The sequence below is a fragment of the Carlito syrichta genome, unplaced genomic scaffold (genome assembly GCF_000164805.1).
Source record: "Carlito syrichta isolate Samal-C Ts95f unplaced genomic scaffold, Tarsius_syrichta-2.0.1 Scaffold287905, whole genome shotgun sequence".
Taxonomy (NCBI): domain Eukaryota; kingdom Metazoa; phylum Chordata; class Mammalia; order Primates; family Tarsiidae; genus Carlito; species Carlito syrichta.
Window position 1 is genome coordinate 90544 of NW_007232001.1, and position 22063 is coordinate 112606.

Consider the following 22063-nt stretch of genomic DNA (forward strand, 5'->3'; position numbering starts at 1 on the left):
CCTTAGTATTTATCTGTTTTTAAGTGTACAAATTATGTTGGTTTCTATAATTTAAGACCAACTTTGCAAAACTTGAATTAACTTGAAATTATAACATGTAAAATATTTCTACTATTAATTTGCTTCTATGTGGATTATATGCCAGTGTTATGTTAATGAATACTTGACAGTTGTAGCATAACAGGCTTAAGAGACAAGTAAATAACTGAAAAGGCAGCACATGATAAATGAATACACAGTTTCTAGGTGAAATACTGTACTAGAGGAATGTTGCATTTTAGCACGAAATGAGAGTACCCAGGTGCAGGAAGCCACAGGAGGGGAAGGGAAATGGGAGCATGCAGGCCATATTGGGGGAATGTCCAGTCATAGGGTTGTGAATAGTGATGGGCTTTGGTGACACACAGGCTGTGGGCCTTTCTTCTCACCATGATACACTTGGTTATCTGATTTCAGTGGTTTGAAATCTGTCCCAATCTTGACTTGCTGGGTAGTATAGATGGCATAGGAGATTTTGAGTCAAAACCGATTAGGCTTTGATTGTTCCTCTGCAACTAACTAGCTTTGGGATCTGGGGCAGATTTTTCCTTTAACTGCCATTATCCTCCATTGAGAACAGTGATCATGATCACCAGCTCTCTGACAGTGAAGTAAAGTAACACGCATAAAAGGTCTTGCGTGGAGCATGATGTATGGTGAGCATACAGCAAGTGTTCCACAGTAATATATACCTTTTGTTGTAGAGACTCTTAAATATTAATTAGACTGAGCAGTTAAAGTTTAATTAAATAAACTGGATAATGCAACTGAATTACTTTTTCATCAATTAGTGGAATCATCGAGGCTGCAATTGAAGATAATTTTTTGCATCAGGGAATAAGGTGGGTTAGGGAGAAAAAAGGATGAACTAGAGACATCTATCAGTTAAAAGGCTATTGCTACTAAAATAACTGTAGCTTGAAGTGAGAGCCAGAAGCAGGCAGTAGCCAGAGAAATAAAAAGGAGTGAACATGTTCAGGGGAGAAATATGTGGGACTTAGGGGGGCTAATAGTACATAGAGAATGAGGGAAAAGTCTGGGTGAAATCTTAGATGTCTATCAAAGTGATTGGGGTAATGTTGATGCCAGTGAGGAGGGAACTTGCAGTATTTTGTGCCTTGAGGTTAAGGTAGTGGTGCAGCCTTTGGGTGGAATTTTTCAGCGGTGATGGAAAGCTTTGAAAACAAGACAGATGTGAATTTGGAAATTACCCCGTAGAAGCAGGAGGTGGTATCACCAGGGAGAGGGGTACAGAGAGGCATTATGAAAAAACACGCATGTAGTAGAGAAGTATACAGTGTGAATTTTATTTACTACATAATTAAAAGGATGCAGATAGTGTCACTGAAAATAAAACTATTTTGGTAGCATCACTCTCATTGTGATAGAATGCTTATTTTAACAGTAAGTTATTACTTTTCTTTCATTGTTAAAACAAAATAGGTGATGAAACAACATCTCAGGTAAGGGGTTGGCTGACCTTGGCCTTTTGCTGTAAAAGAAGAAAATATCTGTGATTTTTGTGTTAATTAAAAATTATGTCTAATTCTGCGCCAATATGGTGTGAAGTATATAGTTCATTTTCTTTTGCCACGAGGGATTCTTTGTGAAAATTAAAAGCATTGCATTTCCAGTAGAGAAGGTTTAGAGAAGTTTTAGAATAGCTGATAGAGTAGAGAACTGTTGAATGTAAACTGAATATATCAGAACTGTTTTGTAAAGGGGCAGGTGAAAAGTGAATGTGACTTAAGTCTGTATAAATGCAACCTACATAATTCTGAATTCCAGATGTGAGCTCCCCATGATTTCTAGCCCTGCCAGTTCACTTAAGTGGCATTAACCATTATTTTTGTTAATTATTGATGTTTGGATTCAACGTTTCCTTTTAGGTGTTTCAAAATCTTGAGTGCTAATGGTGAGGCAAAAGTATTCAGACCAAGGGACCGTGATGATATTGTAAAAACTGTGATTGAACCGATGGCATCAGAAGGCTTGAGAACCATATGTCTTGCGTTCAGAGATTTTCCAGCAGGAGAACCAGAACCAGAATGGGATAATGAAAATGATATTGTCACCGGCCTTACGTGCATTGCTGTTGTGGGGATTGAAGACCCTGTGAGACCTGAGGTGGTGAAATGTTCTGTGTTCTGCATGTGCAGAATCTCGTCATACAGAGGATCTAGGCCTTTACTGTAACTGGTTTTCTAGTAACATTCTCAGTGTTTGTGATTTAATTTGTCCATGTGAACCCAGGATAAGTGAAATAACAGTACTTATAGTGCACATGCTAGCTTTTTATGGTTTTAAATTAGACAGTTTCTCTGTGGGATCCTGTGTGTTTACAGCACCATAACTTAGCACAGTGTCTTGAACTGGGTAGATTTTTCAGTTTGTTTATCTTAAATTAAATAATAGATGCCATTAAACACTTTGTTTCAGTGTTTAGACTAGCATTGTCCAGTAGAGCTTGCTGTGATGATAGAAACATGCAGTACAGTTAGCTGCTAGTCATGTGAACTACTGAGTTCTTGAAGTATGGCTAGTATAATTGAAAAACTGAGTATTTTATTTTATTTAAATTTAGACATCTGACTAATAGCTACATAATGGATGGCATGCAGCTCTAGACTACTTTTCTTCTTTAAATCATGTTTTTGCTTTTTTGCTTTTTTTTCTTATGGTTAATTGAACAACTGTGTGCCAGACACTATCCTAGGTACTAGAGACATAGAGTTTTGAGATCTGGTCCCTGGCCTCAAAGAAATCGCTGCCTTGGGTGGGGGTGAACAAACACCCCCAGGATGCTAGTGTCTTGCTGCATACGTGCAGAACATGTTATGTGAGCAGAGAACATGAGTTCCCACCCTAGTCTAAAGTAATAGTATCTCTTTATTGCATTCTCCTGGTGTGCCAGACATTATGCCAAGTGCTTTACATGCAATATTTTATGTAATGTTTACCTCTGTGAGGTAATAATACTCTCATTTGATGGATTTTTTAAAAAATTGAGATGTATAGAGCTTTAGATCGTAGACCTAGTGTGTTCAAATCCCAACTTTGTCTGAAACACATAGGCTTAGAAGACTGCTATGCTATATTAACCACTGGAAGGGTCAAGTAAGACTTCCTAGGGGTTAATTACTGAGTCTTAAAGGATGAGGAGGTATTAGCTAGACCAAGAGAGAGAGCAGTTAAGTATATTCTGAGCAAAGAAGCAACATAAGTAAAAGCACAAACATAAACCCGCTTTTGTCAATGACTTTATCAACTAATTGATTCAACACCTAATATGTTAGTGCCAAGCACCCTTCTAGGAACAGGAAATACTGCAGTGACCACAGTAGTCTTGGGATTTCTATTCCAGAGGAAGAAGACTGCTAGATAGGTAGAATGGACAGCATGCCAAGTGAAAATGAATTTTGTGAGGAGGAAGACTTGACCCGCTTTCATAGGCCTTGTATTCTGCGTGGTATATGCAGGGAATAATAATAAGACAATTACGGGTGTGTTACGGACTACAGAGGATATCACAGGGTGATGAAAAAAGTAACAGGGAAACTGCATTAAGAATTTAAGGCTATCGCATTTGAGCTGAAATCTCATGGCTCACAATGAACCAGCCGTGTAAACAGCAGCTGCAAGAGCATTCCAGGCAAAAAGAGCAAAATATGCAGAGGCCTCCTGAAAATGAGAAAAGTATTTAGCTATTTTAAAGGTGGAAAGGAGGCTGGTGTGGCTATCAGTCAGTGTAAAGAAGAAAGGGGAGGTGAGGTGGTCTTTGACCTTTCTTATTTAAATTACATACTACTTACTTACGTAAAGGCTTTGAATTTTATTCTGAAATTCGGGTTGAGAAAGGACACAATTTATGTTGTTAAAATACTATTTGGGGTACTGTATAAGAAAGGGATTAGAAATAACTAGGAGTGGAGTGGATGCAGAGAAGCTGATAAGATTATTGCAGTGATCCCAGGTAAGAGATGATCATGGCTTGGCCTACAGTTGTGGCAGGGAAGATGGAGAGAAAGAAATGATTTCAAAGTAGATGGAGGTAGAGCCCAAAGGAGTGAAGCTGTTGGGTTTGGATATACTGTTTTTGACATTGTGGAGGTGTCTGAGACATCCAAATGGATAACAAGTAGACATTTTGACCTTGGAGTTTGAAAGGTCAGGTCTGGAGAAATCACCTGTGACACTAAAGGAGATCTTTTGGGGAAAATGTGTCACTAGGGAAGCGGACTTAAAACTGAGGTGTTTCCACAATTCAAAGTCTCTTACGAGGAGGAACCACTCTCTGACTTGCATAACTTGGTGGGTGATAGAGAGTATTACCAATGTAACAGGAGAATCAGAACAAGCAACCTGTTGAGAGATCAAGATAAATTCAGTATGAAACATCCTGGTGGTAGATGTTTGCCAACCACTGGTCATAGGAAAATCGTTCAGACCTTTTTTTGTTTGTTTTTTTTTCTTTTTTTTATGACGGACTCTCACTATGTTGCCCAGACTACAGTACAGTGACTATCCACAAGTGCTATCACAATTCACTGCAGTCTCAAACTCTACTTCCTGAGTAGCTAAGGAATGTGCCACAACACCCAGCTTTTCAAAATTGTATACATTGATTTATGGCTTAAATCTTACTTATTGTAATATTAAATCAGGATGACTACAACTTTTGTTCCTTGGAAAACATTAACCTTTTATCATGCTCTAGGCATTGAGGTTGATGGAAAGTTTTATCATTCTTAAATGTGTAAATGGCATTTTATTTTTTCCAGTATCACAAAATGAGATGGAGACTTGCGTACTAAAATGGAAGTGTAATATGAAACCTCTTTCTCTGAGCAAATTTTCTGTATTCTGCAGTTCTGATGTAGGGAGTCTTGAATAATTAGGTACCTAGAACAAATCCAGTTTTATTACATACATATGCATAGATACTTGGCCTCGCTTTAGTTCCTTATCTCTAAAAGTGGAAATAGTCTGTGAATTTTAAGTTGGAAGGGTTTGATGACTATTAGGCAGTCAAGTATTAATATGCCTTTCTTATATTGTATTTGCCACATAGACCAGTTTCTTCTTTATACTTAATTGCTTCCCCACCCAAATAATCCTGGGATACAACCTGATCAAGTTGTAGTTTGCTTATATATAAAAAATTAAGATACATTTTTATCTCAAAGGAGATAGCAGAAGATATATTACATTTTTACAGCAGACAAGTTTTTGAAGTTAAATATTGATGTTTTGAAAAAGTAACATGAGCAGGCTGTTATTGCTGACCACTCTGGCACTAGGACCTAGCACAGTGGCTGGCACTCAGTAAATATTAGTTTGAGTGAATGCATGTGATGTCCCCCTGCAATAATTTGAATCAATTAAGAGTTGACTGGATGAAGGGAAACACTTTTAGTGTGAATCTCAAAACTTACAGGTAAATACAGATGGTGTCAAAAATGTGTACACATTTTAAGAACAGAAAAACTGTATTAAAATCATAATATTTAATATATACCAATAACAAAAGACGAATACAAGTCACATTTGACTTCTACAATTACAAGAGCTGCTCAAAATGGTTACCATCAGTGTTCAGGCACTTCTGATTATGGCAAACTAAAAGTAACACATAAATAACATCTCTTAAAATGTGTATCCCCCCCCCCCATATCTAAGTCACAAGTAATTACAGTGTATACATGTTTCAAAACATTGTACCCTGTTTAGAATGTGTGCCCCTTGGTACACATTCAGGGTTTCAGTAGTTGAGTAGTACTAAGCTCCAGTTAGATGCCAGGCACTTACTTGTTGAATGAAGGAAAGGCTTTGTACTAGGCATTGATGATGCAAGGACAAGTTAAAAGGTCTGCCTTCAAGAAGCTTGTTGGCTTGCTGAGAATTCAGGTCAACAGTAGCTATAATATGACGTCATGGCCAGTAACAGAGGTATATGAGATGAAGGTGCAATTTTTGTTTAGGTAGGTAGGCCAAGAAAGCTCCAGAGAGTTACATTTTAACTGATTTAGAGAAGAAGTCACAAATAGGCAGCCTGCAGACCACATTTAGCCTTCAGTCTAGTTATCTTTGGCATGTGTGTATGCATATAAAACATTACCTATTAAGAGATTACACACAAATCTAGGCTTCTCTTTTCTCTTGAGTTGTCTGTTAACAGTGAGTCTCATTCCACCATGGCAAAAATAGACCAGAGCTGAGTACCTGTTTCATTAGTTCCTCTTTTATCTCAGACTGTGTCATATCCCGCATGTTTTTCTCAGTTATGTTACCTGCATGACCCTGTAGGCATTTGAATTTGCAGCCTCTGCTCCAGTAAGACGGATGTGGATTTTCTGGTTAGAGAAGAGCAGGAAAGGATTTTCTAGGTAAAAGAGCTGTAGTGGCAGTGGCCAGAAATAACATGTAGACTACTCTTCTATCAACTTGGTTGTAATCGAGAAAAATTTCACATATATCTGGAAAACTATTCTGAGGCCAAGCTGTGATACTCTGTTACACTGAAAATTTTGTGGCTTATGTGTAACAACTAAATCATAGATTTTTAAGAAAGTGTGTTAGTGTGTTAGAAAAAGAACTCTGCCATCAAGCACAGCAGATGTTTAAAGACCAGGATACCAATTAAAAAGCATTGCAATAGGTTGGGCAACGAGACAGAGCCATGTCACAGGGAAGGTTCCAGACAGACTCATTGTCCCTTGGAGATGTGGGGGAGGGAGGTGCAAGAGGAGGAGCAGATGATGGGATTCTGCTAGATCCATGAGGAAAGCATGACTTCCCCTCAAGTCACTCTACTTGACAGCCGCTTTTCGGATGGAACTGAGAGTCCTGCTCTCACAGTGAGGTGGGGGCAGGACATAGATGGCAATTGAAGGTTTGGGAGTAGGTGAGGGAAACCCTTAAAAGATACGCATTGGGAAAAAGCTTGAGCCCCTAACCCTAAAGAAAAGAACACCAGTGTTTTACGGTGGTGTGATCTGAGCAGTAAAACCAGAAAGGTAGTAAGCCATCCAGAAAAGAGTTACCTGATGGTTGCCAGGGGGAAAGGTGCTTTAAAAAGCCCTTGGTGAGTAAATAATGCAAACAAGTAAAGTAGATGACAACTGAAAATGAAGCCTGAATGATTGTGGCAGTGGAATAGAAAAGCAGAGATTATTGGGAACAATTCAAGAAATATTGAGTATCTTGAGATGAAATCAGTCCTTATCACTAAGTCATTATTTATGTCATTGTCATTTGTGGGACTATAAAGTAATGCAGTTGTGTTCAGTGGGATCTTTTTTCGTCTGGAAATACTAATTTTCTTATGTAATATTGTCCTTTTTCTTTGTAAACCAGGTACCAGATGCAATTAAAAAATGTCAGAGGGCTGGAATTACTGTGCGGATGGTCACTGGTGATAATATTAATACTGCTCGGGCTATTGCTACCAAATGTGGTATTTTACATCCTGGGGAAGATTTTCTGTGCCTAGAAGGTAAAGATTTTAACAGAAGAATACGAAATGAGAAAGGAGAGGTAAGGATGTTCTTTAAAAAAACTATTTAGTGTATGAGGAATTTCATTCAACAACTGTGTAGTGAATATACATTCTACGTTAGGCACTATATATGAATAAGTGCAGTCTCCACCTTAAGAAGCAAAAAATTAGTGTTCTAGGTAATAAAGAAATTGCCCTGAAGGAGGTAAGCACGTCTTGCTGGGAGTGCTTTATGAAAGTAGTGGCAGTGAATATGGGCCAATTGCAGAAGTATGGTGTGTAGAGGGGAGTGGTGGGACATGGGTTTGGAGAGGTTGGTAGGTACATATTTTAGGAGACCCCAAAACTCTGAACTTTTTATGCTCAGTTAAGGAAGTTCTATTTTCATAGGCAATGGGGGGATTTAAAAATTTGACCTCATAATGCTGTAAATTGCAGTAGTTCTCAAACTTGAGTGTGCATCAGTGTCATCTGGAGAGCTTGTTAAAGTATAGATTGCTGGGCCCACCCCACAGTGTTTAATTAGAGAACTGGGCCTGCACCCAGGAATTTGCATTTCGAACAAGCTTCCAGGAGTTTCTGATGCTGTTGGTCTGTTGATCACACTTTGAGAACTAGTGATAAATATGCTAGATAGCTAATTAAGACTTATGAAATTAGGCTGGGGCACATTTTAACTTTGATAAAAATTAATAGATTGAGCAAGAGCGGATAGACAAGATTTGGCCAAAGCTTCGAGTACTTGCGAGATCATCTCCTACTGATAAACATACACTGGTTAAAGGTAAGCATATTTTTCACTTCTTTCACAATTTCTTAATATAGAAATATGTTCTGCTTTTAGTCACCATCTTTTCAGATAAAATATAAATACACTTCTTTTGCTATCATAGATGAATTGTGTTTATCTTCAGTGATTAAAACAGGATATTGCTCCTAATATAACCATGGTCTCTGGAGTTGGTCCTCACCCGGCATCTAAGCAGTTTCCATTTCTGTGTTTGTTTAATTACTTATTTTTAACCTTGAGTCTATAAAACTGACTAGTCAGGATATTCTGCAGAATCACCTTATTATAGTAATGTTTTTACAGCACAAATATTTACTTGTATTTAAGGTATAATTGACAGCACTGTCTCAGAACAACGCCAGGTTGTAGCTGTAACTGGTGATGGTACGAATGATGGCCCAGCACTAAAGAAAGCAGATGTTGGATTTGCAATGGTAGGAATTTATTTATTCTAGTATTCGGATGTAATTTACTAGCTAGGTTGTTTGTTTATTGACTAAATTACTGTTGGTTTTAAACATTGTCCCTCAAGATTAATTTGAAGAATAAACTAATAAGCCTAACTTGGTTTATAAGTCTAATCAGCTTTTCTGCATTAGCTTTATTAATGCCATGAAATCTGACTAGAAGCTGACATATTTTGGACAATTGTAATATCATATACTTATCTTGTACTCTTAAATTTTTAAATGTTTGTTGTTTCATTTAAACCTCACAACAACCCTCTTAAGCAGGACACAGACATAGAACAATAGTGTGTATTTAAGTTTAAAATGTAATTGAGACTTCCACACAACTGAAAATGTCTCTTAAGGAGTAATTGAATGTCATCATTATATACAAATGTAATTGTTTTTTATTGAAAATAAATCTACCTGTTTTTCCCCAAATCTTCAGTTTAAATATTTCATTTACTTTTATTTCTGAAAAATAAAAATCTATAATCATGATTTCTCAAGTCCAAAACTATAAGAAAACTGAAAATTTTTACCTAAGTTTGCAGCAGACTCATTTGATTGCAAGATTTGTTCTGAACTGATATGAGGCTATTTTTGGTTCTACTTAGTGCGAATATTCATGACCATAGTGGAGATATTAGTGTGTTTTATAGGGTCCAATCCCCTATTGGTAGAATTTGTGATATAAGATATGTGCCTCATTATTGTAAAATATGAGAGACTTTGAATTCTGAATTACAGTCTGGCCCTAAAGGTTTTCGGATGAGTGAATGTGTTGATTTGCATAATTTATCCCCCTGATATTTTGCTGCTTAAGTGGGAATTTAGAATAAGGTCCTCCATGATGGCAGCCTTTCAATGGGAATGAGAGAGATGGGAAAAGGAAATTACATGGGTGAATTTTCTTCACTTAAAAGCAGTGAAACCAAGGATGGCTGCCCTACCCCATCCCAAATTTACCTGGGTAGCAGCTGCATGGGTGGGAGCTCTGAAGACTTGGGGAGGGTAGCTGAAGAGTAACAAGGAGTAGCCTTTTGCTCTGGCAAACAAGGTCACTCCCTTGAGAGTCACAGGATCACTCACTGCTGCTGTGCATCCTTTAGCTGGATTCTTACACTACTGACTTTCTGACAGATGACCAGGAAGAATGTATGATGCCAAAATGCATACCCACCAAAAAAAAAGGTTCTTCTTAAAACAAATAAATATTATGGACTTTAAATAAATACAGGTAATTATAGTAATGCAAACAAAAACACAGTACAATGGCTGGTTGGTTTGTATTTTTTTAAGTTCTGAAGGTTTTAGACTCGATTGTACCTCTTTATTTTTAATGCTAACATCAAAAATCTAAATTTATTTCAAAAATAGAAAATGTAAGTGCTTAGTGGCTTGAACTTGAAGTCACTCTTGTTTAACCTTGAATTTACTTCAGTGTTGTGTATTTGCTCAGTTAAAACTGAAAGACAAACTCATTGTCTCAAAGATTTGTTTTTAGTTACCCACAAAAGTTTACTATTGATTAGTTCTTTCTAAATATGCCCCCTATTTTTCAGGCAGAAATAGCATTTTAGAGCATACTCTCTCCATCAGATACATGAAGTGTGTATTCTGCATACACAGACGGCCCTTTGTATTCGTGGGTTTCATATCCATGAATTCAACCAGCTGAGGATCAGAAATACTCGGGGGGGAAAAAGGATGGTTACATCTGTACTGAACATATGCAGACTTTCTTTCTTGTCATTATTCCCTCAACAATACTAGCTTTGGTCAAAGGAGAGAGTCACGTTATATTATTCTTACCAAAAATCATTTAACCACAGATGCAGATATTTCTATCATCAAAGCTTGAATACCATCGTGTAGTTCAATAACCAAATGCATCTATGGTAGTAAAACCTAAGGTAATTAAAATGCCATCTTTTTAAACTTTATTTTGATTAGTGAGGGATTCATTCATTCTCCAAATATTAAGAAGCTGTTTTCAGTATTCCAGTTCAGAAATGTTAAGAGGTGAAGACTTGCTGCCTCTGAAGGTTCATGATCACAGGACAGGGACATCTATGAAGGACAAACACAGTACACTGAGTGTCTCAGGAAATGGGCCTTGACTCTGCCTGAGGAGGCCAGGAAAGGTTTTCTGGAAGAGGTACCATTTTAGCTGAGGGAGGGAGCGGAACATAGAGGACTGTACAGCCTAGAGGACTGTATTCACAGCTAATTGCTTACTAAGGAATTCAGCCTACCTAGAGGGTATGGTGGTGTCAGTAGTTAAGAAGCTGGGAGGATTCCTATCGACCCCCCCCAGGAAAATGGCCTTAAATACCAAGATAAGGGATCTTTTCTCTTATCTTCTAGGTTAGCATTTCCCAAGCTGACTTCTGATGGACTAAAATAAGCTTAGAGACTCATACTGCCTGCTAGCTTACAACTCTAAGAAGTTCATAGCCCCCCACCCCAAGAAAGCTATTTAACTTTTTTTTAGTCAGCCAGGCTAGAGTATAGTGGCATGGTCACAGTGCACTACTGCCTTGACCTCCTGCACTCAGATGATCCTTCTGCCTCAGCCTCCCAAGTAGCTGGAACTATCAGTGTGTGCCACCGTGCCCAGCCTTTTTTTTTTTTTTTAATAGAGACAAGGTCTCGCTATGTTGCCCTGGCTGGTCTCAAACTACTAGGCTCAAGCAATTCTCTGGCCTCAGCCTCCCAAAGTGCTGGGATTACAGATGTGAGCTACCTTTTCTAATGGAAAGTTTTCCAAACTTGTTTGACCCTGGAGCTAGCTTGTATTTAGATACCAGTAAACATTTTAGAGTTAGTCTTCGGAATTTTAAGGATTTTTGAACAAGGGAGTGATGATATTTGCATTTGTAAAATACCAAAATGATGAGAATCAGGAACTGCAATTAAGCTTACATGTATTAAATGTGTTGCACATTCAGAGTAAAATATTCAGATTAGGAGCTAGAGACTTCGATTGTAAATTAAGGTTGTTTCTTCATTGAGTATCTTGAGAAAAGTTTTATTTGAACTTTATTTTTGTGTTTATCAAAACAATATATACATATCATTTACAAAGTCAAGTAGTTCTATAAGTCCTAATACCAAAGTTCCCTATGACATGCCATTTCTTCCACCCCAATTTTTGGCTTCCCAAGGGAAACCTGACTGTTTTATCTAGTTTTTTTTTTTTAGTTGTGTGCCTTCATTTTACTAAATCACGTGCCTCTGGTGCTTTTTTTGTGTGTGTGCTGACTTTCTTTAAGGAAGATGAGGACTCAGTGCTTTCACAGGCATATGATCACAGGCACCTCCACTGTCTCACCGCAAGTACCTCCTGCTTACTCCTGGTCCATCCTTCTGTAGGGTGATAGCATAATTTAGCTACCTTCAATGTTCAGTCCTTCATGTGACTGTAAATGCTATTCCAGGCTGAGCATGTATGTGGTCTACTATAATTACTTTTCTTTCCTCACACACCATATTATATTCCCTATAAGTTGTCTTTTTTATTCACTGCTTTTTATGATTTTGCTTTTATATTTTGGTTAGATTTTTTTAATGTACTTATACGAGTTCTCTTTCCAGTATGTCAGAGACCTCTGGCACTCTTACCAGCTCCACCTTCTTAGCAATACCTCTCTTGCGTCTTTTGATGTGCTTTGATCTGGACTCACTGTCCTGTTGGCCTCCAACCATGGGGATCTCTTTTACCTCTCCCTTGTGTTGCATCTTGCTCTTCCTGGACTTCATGGCATCATCTTTTTTGGTTTACTCCCTCACTTGGTAGAGCTGTCTCCCCTCATCGCTTCCTGAGAAAGGGTTTGTCTTTGTCCATTTTGTGTTGCTGTAAAACAGGATGCCTCAGTCTTGGCATTTTATGAACATCAGAAGTTTTTTTGGCTCAAGGTTCTGGAAGCTAGGAAGTCCAAAAGCAGTTAAAGGTCCCACCTCTTAATTCTGTTGTGTTGGGGATTGTTTCTAACACTTGAACTTTGGAGGGCACATTCAGATCATAGGAGGCTTCTCGAGCATTACCTTCCTCATAATTTTTATGATTTAGTCATGCCCTTTTCTAATTACTACCCTGTCTGTCTGTAAAGATAACCAGTATCCTGAAGGTGGTTGCTTTTGCCTGGTTTTGAACTTAGTACAAAAGAATAATATTTTATGTACTATTTTGAGTTCATCTTCTTCATTCAGCATTTTGTTTGTGAGGGTCATTCCTGTTGCACGTAGTTGTAGTCCACTCATTTTTATTAATACGTAGTTTATTAATCTAGCTCATTCTCCTGTTGGCAACATTGTTGTTAGTTTGAAGCTTCTAAGTGCATCTCCAGTAGACTTTCAAGAGATCTTCCTTTTTTCACTCCTGTTTCTATCCCTGCTCTTAGCACCACTAGATACTGCCAAGTGTTCAGATTTCCAGCAGGATTGTGTAATGCAATAAAGGGCTCCTCCTGCTTTCCCTAACTTTGTCTTAGGACTCAGCTTTTTGGGGTCTGCTGATGGATTTACCATTTGGTTATCCGCTTTCCAGCCTCTGAAGGTTTTTGTTTGTTTTTTGTTAGAATCTCCTTTCCCTCTGACTTTGTCTTTGTGGGTTTTTTTTTTTTTTAATATATCTTTTTGTTTGACTTTTGGAAGAAACTTGGGTAATGCCTTTGTTCATGCCTCCATTTTTAACCTGACTTGAACTTTCTTTTTTTAATGTTTATCATCTTTTTAACAATTTTATGCTATTTTCTTCTAGGTAAATCTCTTATAAGTAGCATGTAATTAAACCTTTTCAAAATGCACTCTAAAAGTCTTTGTCCTTTAATAGGGCTAATTATCTTTTTTTATGCAACTGTTGTTTTTGATATTACATGTGTAATTTTATTTTAGCTTTCTAATTTTTATGTATTCCTATTTCTTCTCTTTTATTCCAGGTGATATAATTTTATTTACTACTTCAGCAGTGACTTGAAAACTAAGAATTCTGTTTTATATTCTACTACTGGCTTAGTTGTCTTTGAAATTATAAAATATGTCTTGAATCTAATTATTAGAGTTGAAGTACAAATAATAATTTTTAATCCCTGAATGAACTTTATTTCTAATGCTTCATTCTTTGTTTGATTTCTGCTGAACAAGTGTGTCTTTCTCAGGAGTACCTTAGAACAACTTTATTACCTTATTTCAATGTAAAGTCAATATTTATTAGGTATAATGGTAAACTTTGTTAATTGTATATTATCCTTTTGAATTAAAAGTTACATTTAAAACTTTACATCTAATTCACCGTTCGTTTTTTTTTTTTTAACAGGGTATTGCTGGAACTGATGTTGCTAAAGAGGCATCTGATATTATTCTCACAGATGACAACTTTACAAGCATTGTTAAAGCAGTTATGTGGGGACGGAATGTCTATGACAGCATCTCAAAATTCCTTCAGTTCCAACTTACTGTTAATGTAGTGGCAGTGATTGTTGCTTTCACGGGAGCCTGTATTACTCAAGTAGGTAACAATGTGTCTAAACTTGTTTACCTTAAATCAGAAATGTGTGTGATCTGCCTTTTTAAAGTATTTAAATACTTACGTAAGCTGATGGTTAGCATTTTAGACTAATTAATATAAAAAATACAATGGCGTTCTGTTTCTTCAGTTTTTTAATCCTGAAGGCTTCCTGGGCATTGTTGAGTCCCTGAATAGTTGTGAATGTCTATTAGGAAACATGTCTTTTCTAGGACTCACCACTCAAGGCTGTGCAGATGCTGTGGGTGAACCTCATAATGGATACACTTGCATCCCTGGCTCTGGCAACAGAACCACCCACTGAATCTCTCCTGCTTCGGAAACCTTATGGTAGAAACAAGCCTCTCATCTCACGCACAATGATGAAGAATATTTTAGGTCATGCATTCTATCAACTTGTCGTAGTCTTTACACTCTTATTTGCTGGTAAGAATTCAGTGTCTAATAAAGCTTCATTCCTATCCAAGATGTTTTAATGTTATAAACTTTTCAGGAGCCTAAGTTCTCTTTCTGACTTCCTTTTTATCTGTAATTTTCTCCTCTTTTTCAGTAGGTGCTTTGTAAATTTGGGGAGGCAATGTGACAGATGGCAGGGGAGCATAGAGTGTCCTGATTTCTAGTCCTGGCTCTGCCACTGACTTATATGTGACGTTGAGCATGTCATCAGAGGTTTGGGGCCTCTGTTTCCTCATCTGTAAAACCAGAGGGTTGTACTAGGTCATCCCAGGTCCCTTCCAGCTCTTTCTGTGCTGTCATTCCAGATCAGATAAAAGGGCTGGCTAAGTTCTGTTATTGTATATACTTCCTTGAAATGTTAATTTATTTTGTATGATAATTTTAAAATGGTAATTTTTCATTCTTTCAGGAGAAAAATTTTTTGATATTGATAGTGGAAGAAATGCTCCTTTGCATGCTCCTCCTTCAGAACATTATACTATTGTTTTTAATACCTTTGTGCTGATGCAACTTTTCAACGAAATAAATGCCCGAAAAATTCATGGTGAAAGAAATGTGTTTGAAGGAATCTTTAATAATGCCATCTTCTGCACAATTGTTTTAGGCACTTTTGTGGTACAGGTGGGTAATTGGAAAAGGTAGCTTCAAATTTTATTGTTATGTGAGAACCATTAGGTAAACAGGTAGCTTGTTCAAGAAATTACTTGATGGCTACATGTGTGGAACTATTTGATGACGCCTAAAGTATCATGTTGAACTAAGAATGTAGAAACTCGGTGTCTTGTTCTTAGAAGTAAATGTCACAACTAACTAGACAGACAATTTTATTTCTCTTAACTCTAAAATGAAAGGTTATTATTTCTTATGAAATTAACTTGCCAGTCTGAACACTGTAACTCAAGCCTGTAATCCCAGCACTTTGGGAGACCAGAGGATCACTTGAGCCCAGGAGTTTGAGACCAGCCTGGGCAATATAGTGAGATCTTGTCTCTATAGAAAAATAAAAAAATTAGCCAGGCACGGTGGCATGTACCTCTAGTCCTAGCTACTCAGAAGGCTGAGGTGAAAGGTTTGTCTGGGCCTAGGAGGTCAAGACTGTGGTGAACTGTGATCATGCCACTACCCTCTAGCCTGGGTGACAGTGATACTCCAACTTAAAAAAAGAAAAGAAACTAAGTTAGCCAATCACATTAATCTTGTATTTGTTTACCCAGAATCATAATAGTCTTCTTTTCATATCCCTTATTATACCCCTAAAAAAAGATGAAGTTTAAATTTTAAAAAATTAAGAACATTTGTGCAAATAAATATTAAAACTTTTTTCATGGTCATTGTTTTCTTGGTTTACAAAAGAAAGTTACTCCAGTTTTATATCTCTCTTGAAAATCCAGACTTGGTCGTCAAATCAGTTATGATCTGACTCCTTGGGCTACTGACAAATCAGTTGGGATTTTCTCTGCACGTGTCCATATAATCTTGACTTTGAAAAATAGTAGAATTGACAAGTGCATGTCATTTAAATTAGAATAAAGTTGAGCTAAAAAGAATGAAGTTTGTAACTTAAAAACAAAATTTTCAAATGTTAACTACCAAAATTATTTTATTTAATTTTAATATTTGAGCTATTTAACTGCCATATTAAAGAAAGGCCTGTCATACTCACAAGAAGGTGAATATTTATTATTTAACTTAATATTTCCATATGCACTGTTTTAGGCTGCTTAGAATAAGGAAGGAGTACAAGTTCTGTGCTATGAATTTTAATACTTATGCACATGATTAAGCTTCGTTCCTCATAAGAGAGGGCAGATCGGAGGCAGCCACCTGAGTGAGCCTCTGCTTGTAGACCTTTGCCAGTTGCTTTCCTTTTCTTTCAGTCTATTCTTATTTATCCTAACACATCTGAATGTTAACTAGGCATGAACACCTATGTAGAATGAAGAAGCTTGCACACTTTTATTCACTTTTCCATATTGTATGATCTTTTCACAAAAGTATGCCATCTTTCATGAAAAGCAAAGTTTATGTAAAGAATTATACTAAGTACAGAGAGCATAGTTGCATGAGGGTTATATTGGAAACAGTTACTCTTCTTGATCATGAGAATGTTGTTAATCTTTAGTAAACATTAAATGTGCATTCATTTAAAATACTGGAGTGAGATTTTTCTTCAATTGTCTTATTTTCAACTGTGACAGTTATACACTTCATCAGAATAGTGGTTGTTCAGCTTGAGTTTGAGAGGACATACATTGGGGTATTTTTTAATGTCTATGAGTTATTAAAATTAAAAGATTTAAATGAGTTTCCTTTTGATTATTTCTCCAGATAATAATTGTGCAGTTTGGTGGAAAACCTTTCAGTTGTTCAGAACTTTCAATAGAACAGTGGCTGTGGTCAATATTCCTAGGAATGGGAACATTACTCTGGGGCCAGGTAAAAAGCTCATCAGTTTTTGTTCAAATCTAACCTGATTTTTAAAAAAAATTCTAGTATATGTTTTCTTTAATCAGTTTTGTTACTTGGTGCTAAATTGATTCTACTTCAAGAGAGAATTCAGTGATTTTTTAAAAATAATTGTATCTGTTCCAGTATGTTTCTTGTTTACTGTGATTATGCCTATACAATACTCTTTTAATCTCTTACATAGTTTTTAACTTGTTTTTTAGAGCAAGTTTTGCAGCAGTTATTAGAGATAATGTATTTACCGAGGATAGGATGCCCATACCTGTATATTTTACTCTCTAAGCTATTTTTGCATTTTCATAATAAATTTTTATACTTACTTTATAATTTTGTTATATAATTTAACCCAGAATAAAACAGAAAAAATCTTGAGTTTTGCTTACAGGGAATATTTTTATAAAAACAAACAATGGTATCTGGAAAAGGGACCACAAAATGACATTTTGGATTATTTGGGTTGACTAGTCTTCACAGTGTATATGTATAAAACACCATGCCTGAAATAGGAGACATACCTCATCTTTACTATAGGCAGAGCTACTTGCAAATGCATGTCATTATTTTTTGAAGATAAATGATAATGATATATGCATATGCGTTCACTCTAATCCCGTTACCATTGCTATAAACTAGCTGATAGAGATTCTGTACTGACATTTCCATAAGTGAAGGTTAACATATGTCACGGTATGTAACTTGTGTGAGCTAATTTATTGTCATTCTGCAAATCAATAAAACCAGACTTTCAAGTTTTATTTAAATTTAGGTCAATCTTTATGCCTTATTACCTCCCCTCCTTCTTGTGTTTCTAGGTTCTGAGGTTTTTCTTCTTAATAATTCTGAATACCTCTTTAATAGAGATCGTCTTTTAATAGCATCCTTACTTGGTCCATATTTTCTTGTTGATGACCATTCTATGATTAATAATGTTTTCTGATAATCTGACTGATTTCAGGAAGAGGAAATTCAGTACAGCATACATCCCCAATGGTTGACATTATCTATTGGTTCTGAGTGTGCCATGGTAGAACGAGCACTGGCTTTGGTGGTCAGGAGACCTAGGTTCTCAGTCACTCCATGAACAAGTCACTTTACATGTCTCTGAGCCTGTCTCCTTGAAGAAATGAGGTGGTCAAACCAGAAGTTCTTGGAGCGGTTCTATATCTGACTGCATACTTGCTTCTCCTTGCTAAACCCAACTTTCTGAGGGAATGGCTGTTAACACATGAACTAAAACATATTTGTCGCTGTTTTTGCTCTCCTTTATTATATTTTCTGGGGCATCTGTTTCTGTTTGGTGTTGTTACCAATCAGTGTTAATCCAGTTTTAAGTAGTTGCATTTTATAAAAATGAATGACATTTAGTAAACAAATCTGTTTTCAGTGAAAACTTGTTAATTTTTTGAATTTTGACATGTTTTCTTCTCATTGAACTCTTACAGCATTAATGGAACATATACTTGTTTTGCATCTAGTAAGACCACCTGGCATTTTCATTTTATTTGAAATAAATATAATTAATAGGGGTTTAAGTAACTATATTATTACTTTAAAGCATGGTTTTTCAGTTTACTGTCTTGAATGTCCTAATATGAAAAATATAATCAGGTTAATTTGCATTCAGGAAAACTTTTTGCTGTCAAATTTAAGTCTTTTGAGTAGTTAAGAGAAGAATGTTTTTTGTTCTGGGAGAGAAAGATTGATCAACTGGGTCTCATTGTGTCATTGGTAAAGATAGTTGAATACTCTCACCACTTTTAATGCCTTTAAGCAGTAAAGCTAATCAGTTCAACTGGATTTGATACAATTTATTTCTAAGTTTTTTCCCCTGTGTTGTAGCTTATTTCAACAATTCCAACTAGCCGCTTAAAATTCCTCAAAGAAGCTGGTCACGGAACACAAAAGGAGGAAATACCTGAGGAGGAATTAGCGGAGGATGTTGAAGAGATTGATCACGCTGAGCGGGAGTTGCGGCGTGGCCAAATCTTGTGGTTTAGAGGTCTGAACAGAATCCAGACGCAGGTATGGGCCTGGTAGAGAGGTAGGCGGGGTAGCTGGAGCAGGGGCTTCTGACCTGGGGAGGAGGTTCGCGTGTGCGCCTTGACTTCTCTCTAGCCTTCCCAACCCACAAAAGTTACTCTTTTGAAAATTAGTACTGGTGCCTGGAATGAGTGAGACTTTTAACTGATTACATAGGAATGTGTCTATATGCCCCCAGCTCCTTTTTTCTAGCTTTTTCCCCCCTTCAGCTCAAAATGCTACTCTTGCCTATGTATCTGCTCTATAAAAAGTGCCTTTTCCTTACTTTTTATATGTTGATAGATGGAATGGTCCTTTCTCTTGTTCTCTCTCTCTCTTGCTGAGCAAGCTGTCACCGTCTCTGATTCCTTGCAGATGGATGTAGTGAATGCTTTCCAGAGTGGAAGTTCCATTCAGGGGGCTCTAAGGCGGCAACCCTCCATCGCCAGCCAGCATCATGATGTAACAAACATTTCTACCCCTACACATGTAGTGTTTTCCTCTTCTACTGCTTCTACTACTGTGGGGTGTGAGTGTGTGTTCCTAAGTGCATGAAATTAACATTTCCTAGTTCACACACCTAACGTTTCTCATTTTCTCCTTAATGTTTAAGTTCATCGTTCAGGCTTTTCATAAAGCTTTCTTTTCGTAAAGTGGATTGAGACCTCAAAGTGTTGTCGTTGTTGTTGTTTTATTTCTTAGAGGGCTAGATAACAGGTGGAACAATTGCAACCAAAGAGTAGATAGGAAATCTGTGAGTTTGTCTCTGTGCTAACTCTTGTAGTTACTATGGGGAATAAAATTGTAGCTTAGAATCTGTGAAACCACTATAAATTTTTGAGTATATGCCTTTGCACATGTTCATACTGCATGGTTCCTAGAAGCATGTGATTTGAGACTGACCTAACAGAACCAGCAAGTAGCGTTTTTAAAGGGATTTAGCATTTTGACTTTTGTCCGGTTTGAAAAGTAAGTTTAATAACCTGAAGAAAAAAATACTTTAGTATATATACCTAGTTGCTTGCCTTTTTAACCTAAACTTTGCCTCGCTTTGAATTTTTCTTTTCTTTTCTTTGTTTTTTTGCTTTGTTTTGGTTTTTTTCCGAGATGGGGAAAGAGGTTCCTGTGTAAGCTTCAAAAATTGTATCATATTTATGGTTTGGGTTTTGTTTTTTCCGTCTATATAATCACTTTAGTATAAAAATACATTATAGATAAGAAATGTTCTGTTACATTTCAGAAGAAGAAGGGGAAGTATACTGTTGATTTGTGAATCATTACATGTAATTTTTATCAGTTGACCAGAATAACAAATGTTCTTTCAGATTTTTGGTAAATGCCAAACTCCCAAAAAACCTTACAACCTATATTATTTTACTGTGAATTAGTCTTCAGAATTCATGGTGGATTCTCAGTATACTGGAGGCCTTAAAAATATAAACCCAGCCCCACCAAAAATGTGCTGAGATACCTCAGGTTAGCCTTGTAGTGGACAGAGAACTATCTTTTCCATGTGGCCTCCAGCCAGTGAAGAACTAGAGGGACCTTGGAGTCTGGAGAGATGATGATTTAAGAAAGAAAACTATGCTATTTATTTACTTAAGCACTGTTTGTTTTTTGTTCACTTAAGTAATTTTTGATATTTTTAACAACATTGTAAAACAGGCAGAATAAGAACTGCCCCCATTTTATAGGTGTGAAAACTGACTTGGCATTTAAGTGACTTGTCCATGACTGATAAACAGAGTATGATGGAAAGCAAAGAGCAGACAAGTGCTTTCAGGACACACTGACCTTAAGTACATGCATAAATCTGCCTTTTAGAAATGGCCTACCTGTATGAAATGGTAAATATAAGTTTCCTGTCCTTACGCCTGATATAGTGAATGTCCATTGCATTCCCTTCTCCCCATATCTGTGGATTTCAAACTATCCCTGGCTCTTTAGGACTTCTTTCCACCCTGCGCTGGATGGTAAATGTGTCCTGAGCATTTATGGAAGGCCCACCATATGTTAAGGCTGTTCCGGGGCCTCCAGAACTGCAGTTTCATGAGAGGAACAGACAAGAAGCTAGAAATTTCTACATAATAATACCGTTATAACAGGGTCCCTAGTCCACCCTGGGAAGTCAGCAAAACTTGCCTGAAGGAGATCCCAAGCTGAACGTTGGCAGAATTCACCAGTTGAAGAGAGTGGGCTCAAGTGATCATAGCTTGTGGTACTAAAAGAGTTACAAATTGTAAGGGGTTGATGAAGCTGGAATGGAAAGCGAGCATCTGTATATACCCCAGAGTAGGAGCCAGACTAAGACGTTATCCTGATAGACCCCCTTCCCTCAAAACTTCAAATTTGAAGAATTGCAAACCTATAGACAGATTGAAAAATTAATACATGAATGCCTTTCACCTGAATTTATCACTTAAAATTTTACAACATCTGCTTTATCAATGAACCATTTGGAAATGGCAGATATGACATTTCATCCCTGAATACTTCAGCATGTTCCCCCTGAGAAAAATCTAATGTATAATCATCACCTTACACCATATTATCTCGTGTGCAGTCCAGATTCAGATTCTCCAGTTGCCCCAAAAAGAACTTTATGGCTGGTTAAATCCAGTATCCAAGAAAGAGCCATTGACAGTGTGTGTTACGACTCTTTGGTTTCTAACCTTGGATCCATGCCCTGCCTGTATTTTTTAATGACACTGATTCTTCTGAAGAGTCTAGGCTAAGTGTCTTATAAAAGGTTCTACATTCTGGATTTGTCTAATTGTTTTCTACTCTTTAGCTTCATGTTACACTTTTTTGAAAGA

At 36.9% G+C, this 22063-nt stretch overlaps 1 protein-coding gene across 5 annotated transcripts in view; it reads left to right on the forward strand.

Annotated features, from left to right (window-relative positions):
* The window catches only part of ATP2B1 (ATPase plasma membrane Ca2+ transporting 1), a 66442-nt gene that overhangs the window by 36458 nt on the left and 7921 nt on the right, over positions 1–22063 (forward strand). For 3 of the 5 annotated variants that reach the window (XM_021710009.1, XM_021710008.1, XM_008053141.2), the window contains 9 exons: positions 1929–2166; positions 7396–7575; positions 8234–8321; positions 8655–8761; positions 14097–14288; positions 14519–14732; positions 15172–15383; positions 17091–17198; positions 19068–19250. In XM_021710009.1, coding sequence (XP_021565684.1) covers positions 1929–2166; positions 7396–7575; positions 8234–8321; positions 8655–8761; positions 14097–14288; positions 14519–14732; positions 15172–15383; positions 17091–17198; positions 19068–19250 — 1522 coding nt within the window. Of the gene's footprint in view, positions 1–1928; positions 2167–7395; positions 7576–8233; positions 8322–8654; positions 8762–14096; positions 14289–14518; positions 14733–15171; positions 15384–17090; positions 17199–19067; positions 19251–19622; positions 19775–22063 lie in introns of all 5 variants that reach the window. The other 2 variants (XM_021710010.1, XM_008053140.2) reach the window with 2 other exon arrangements.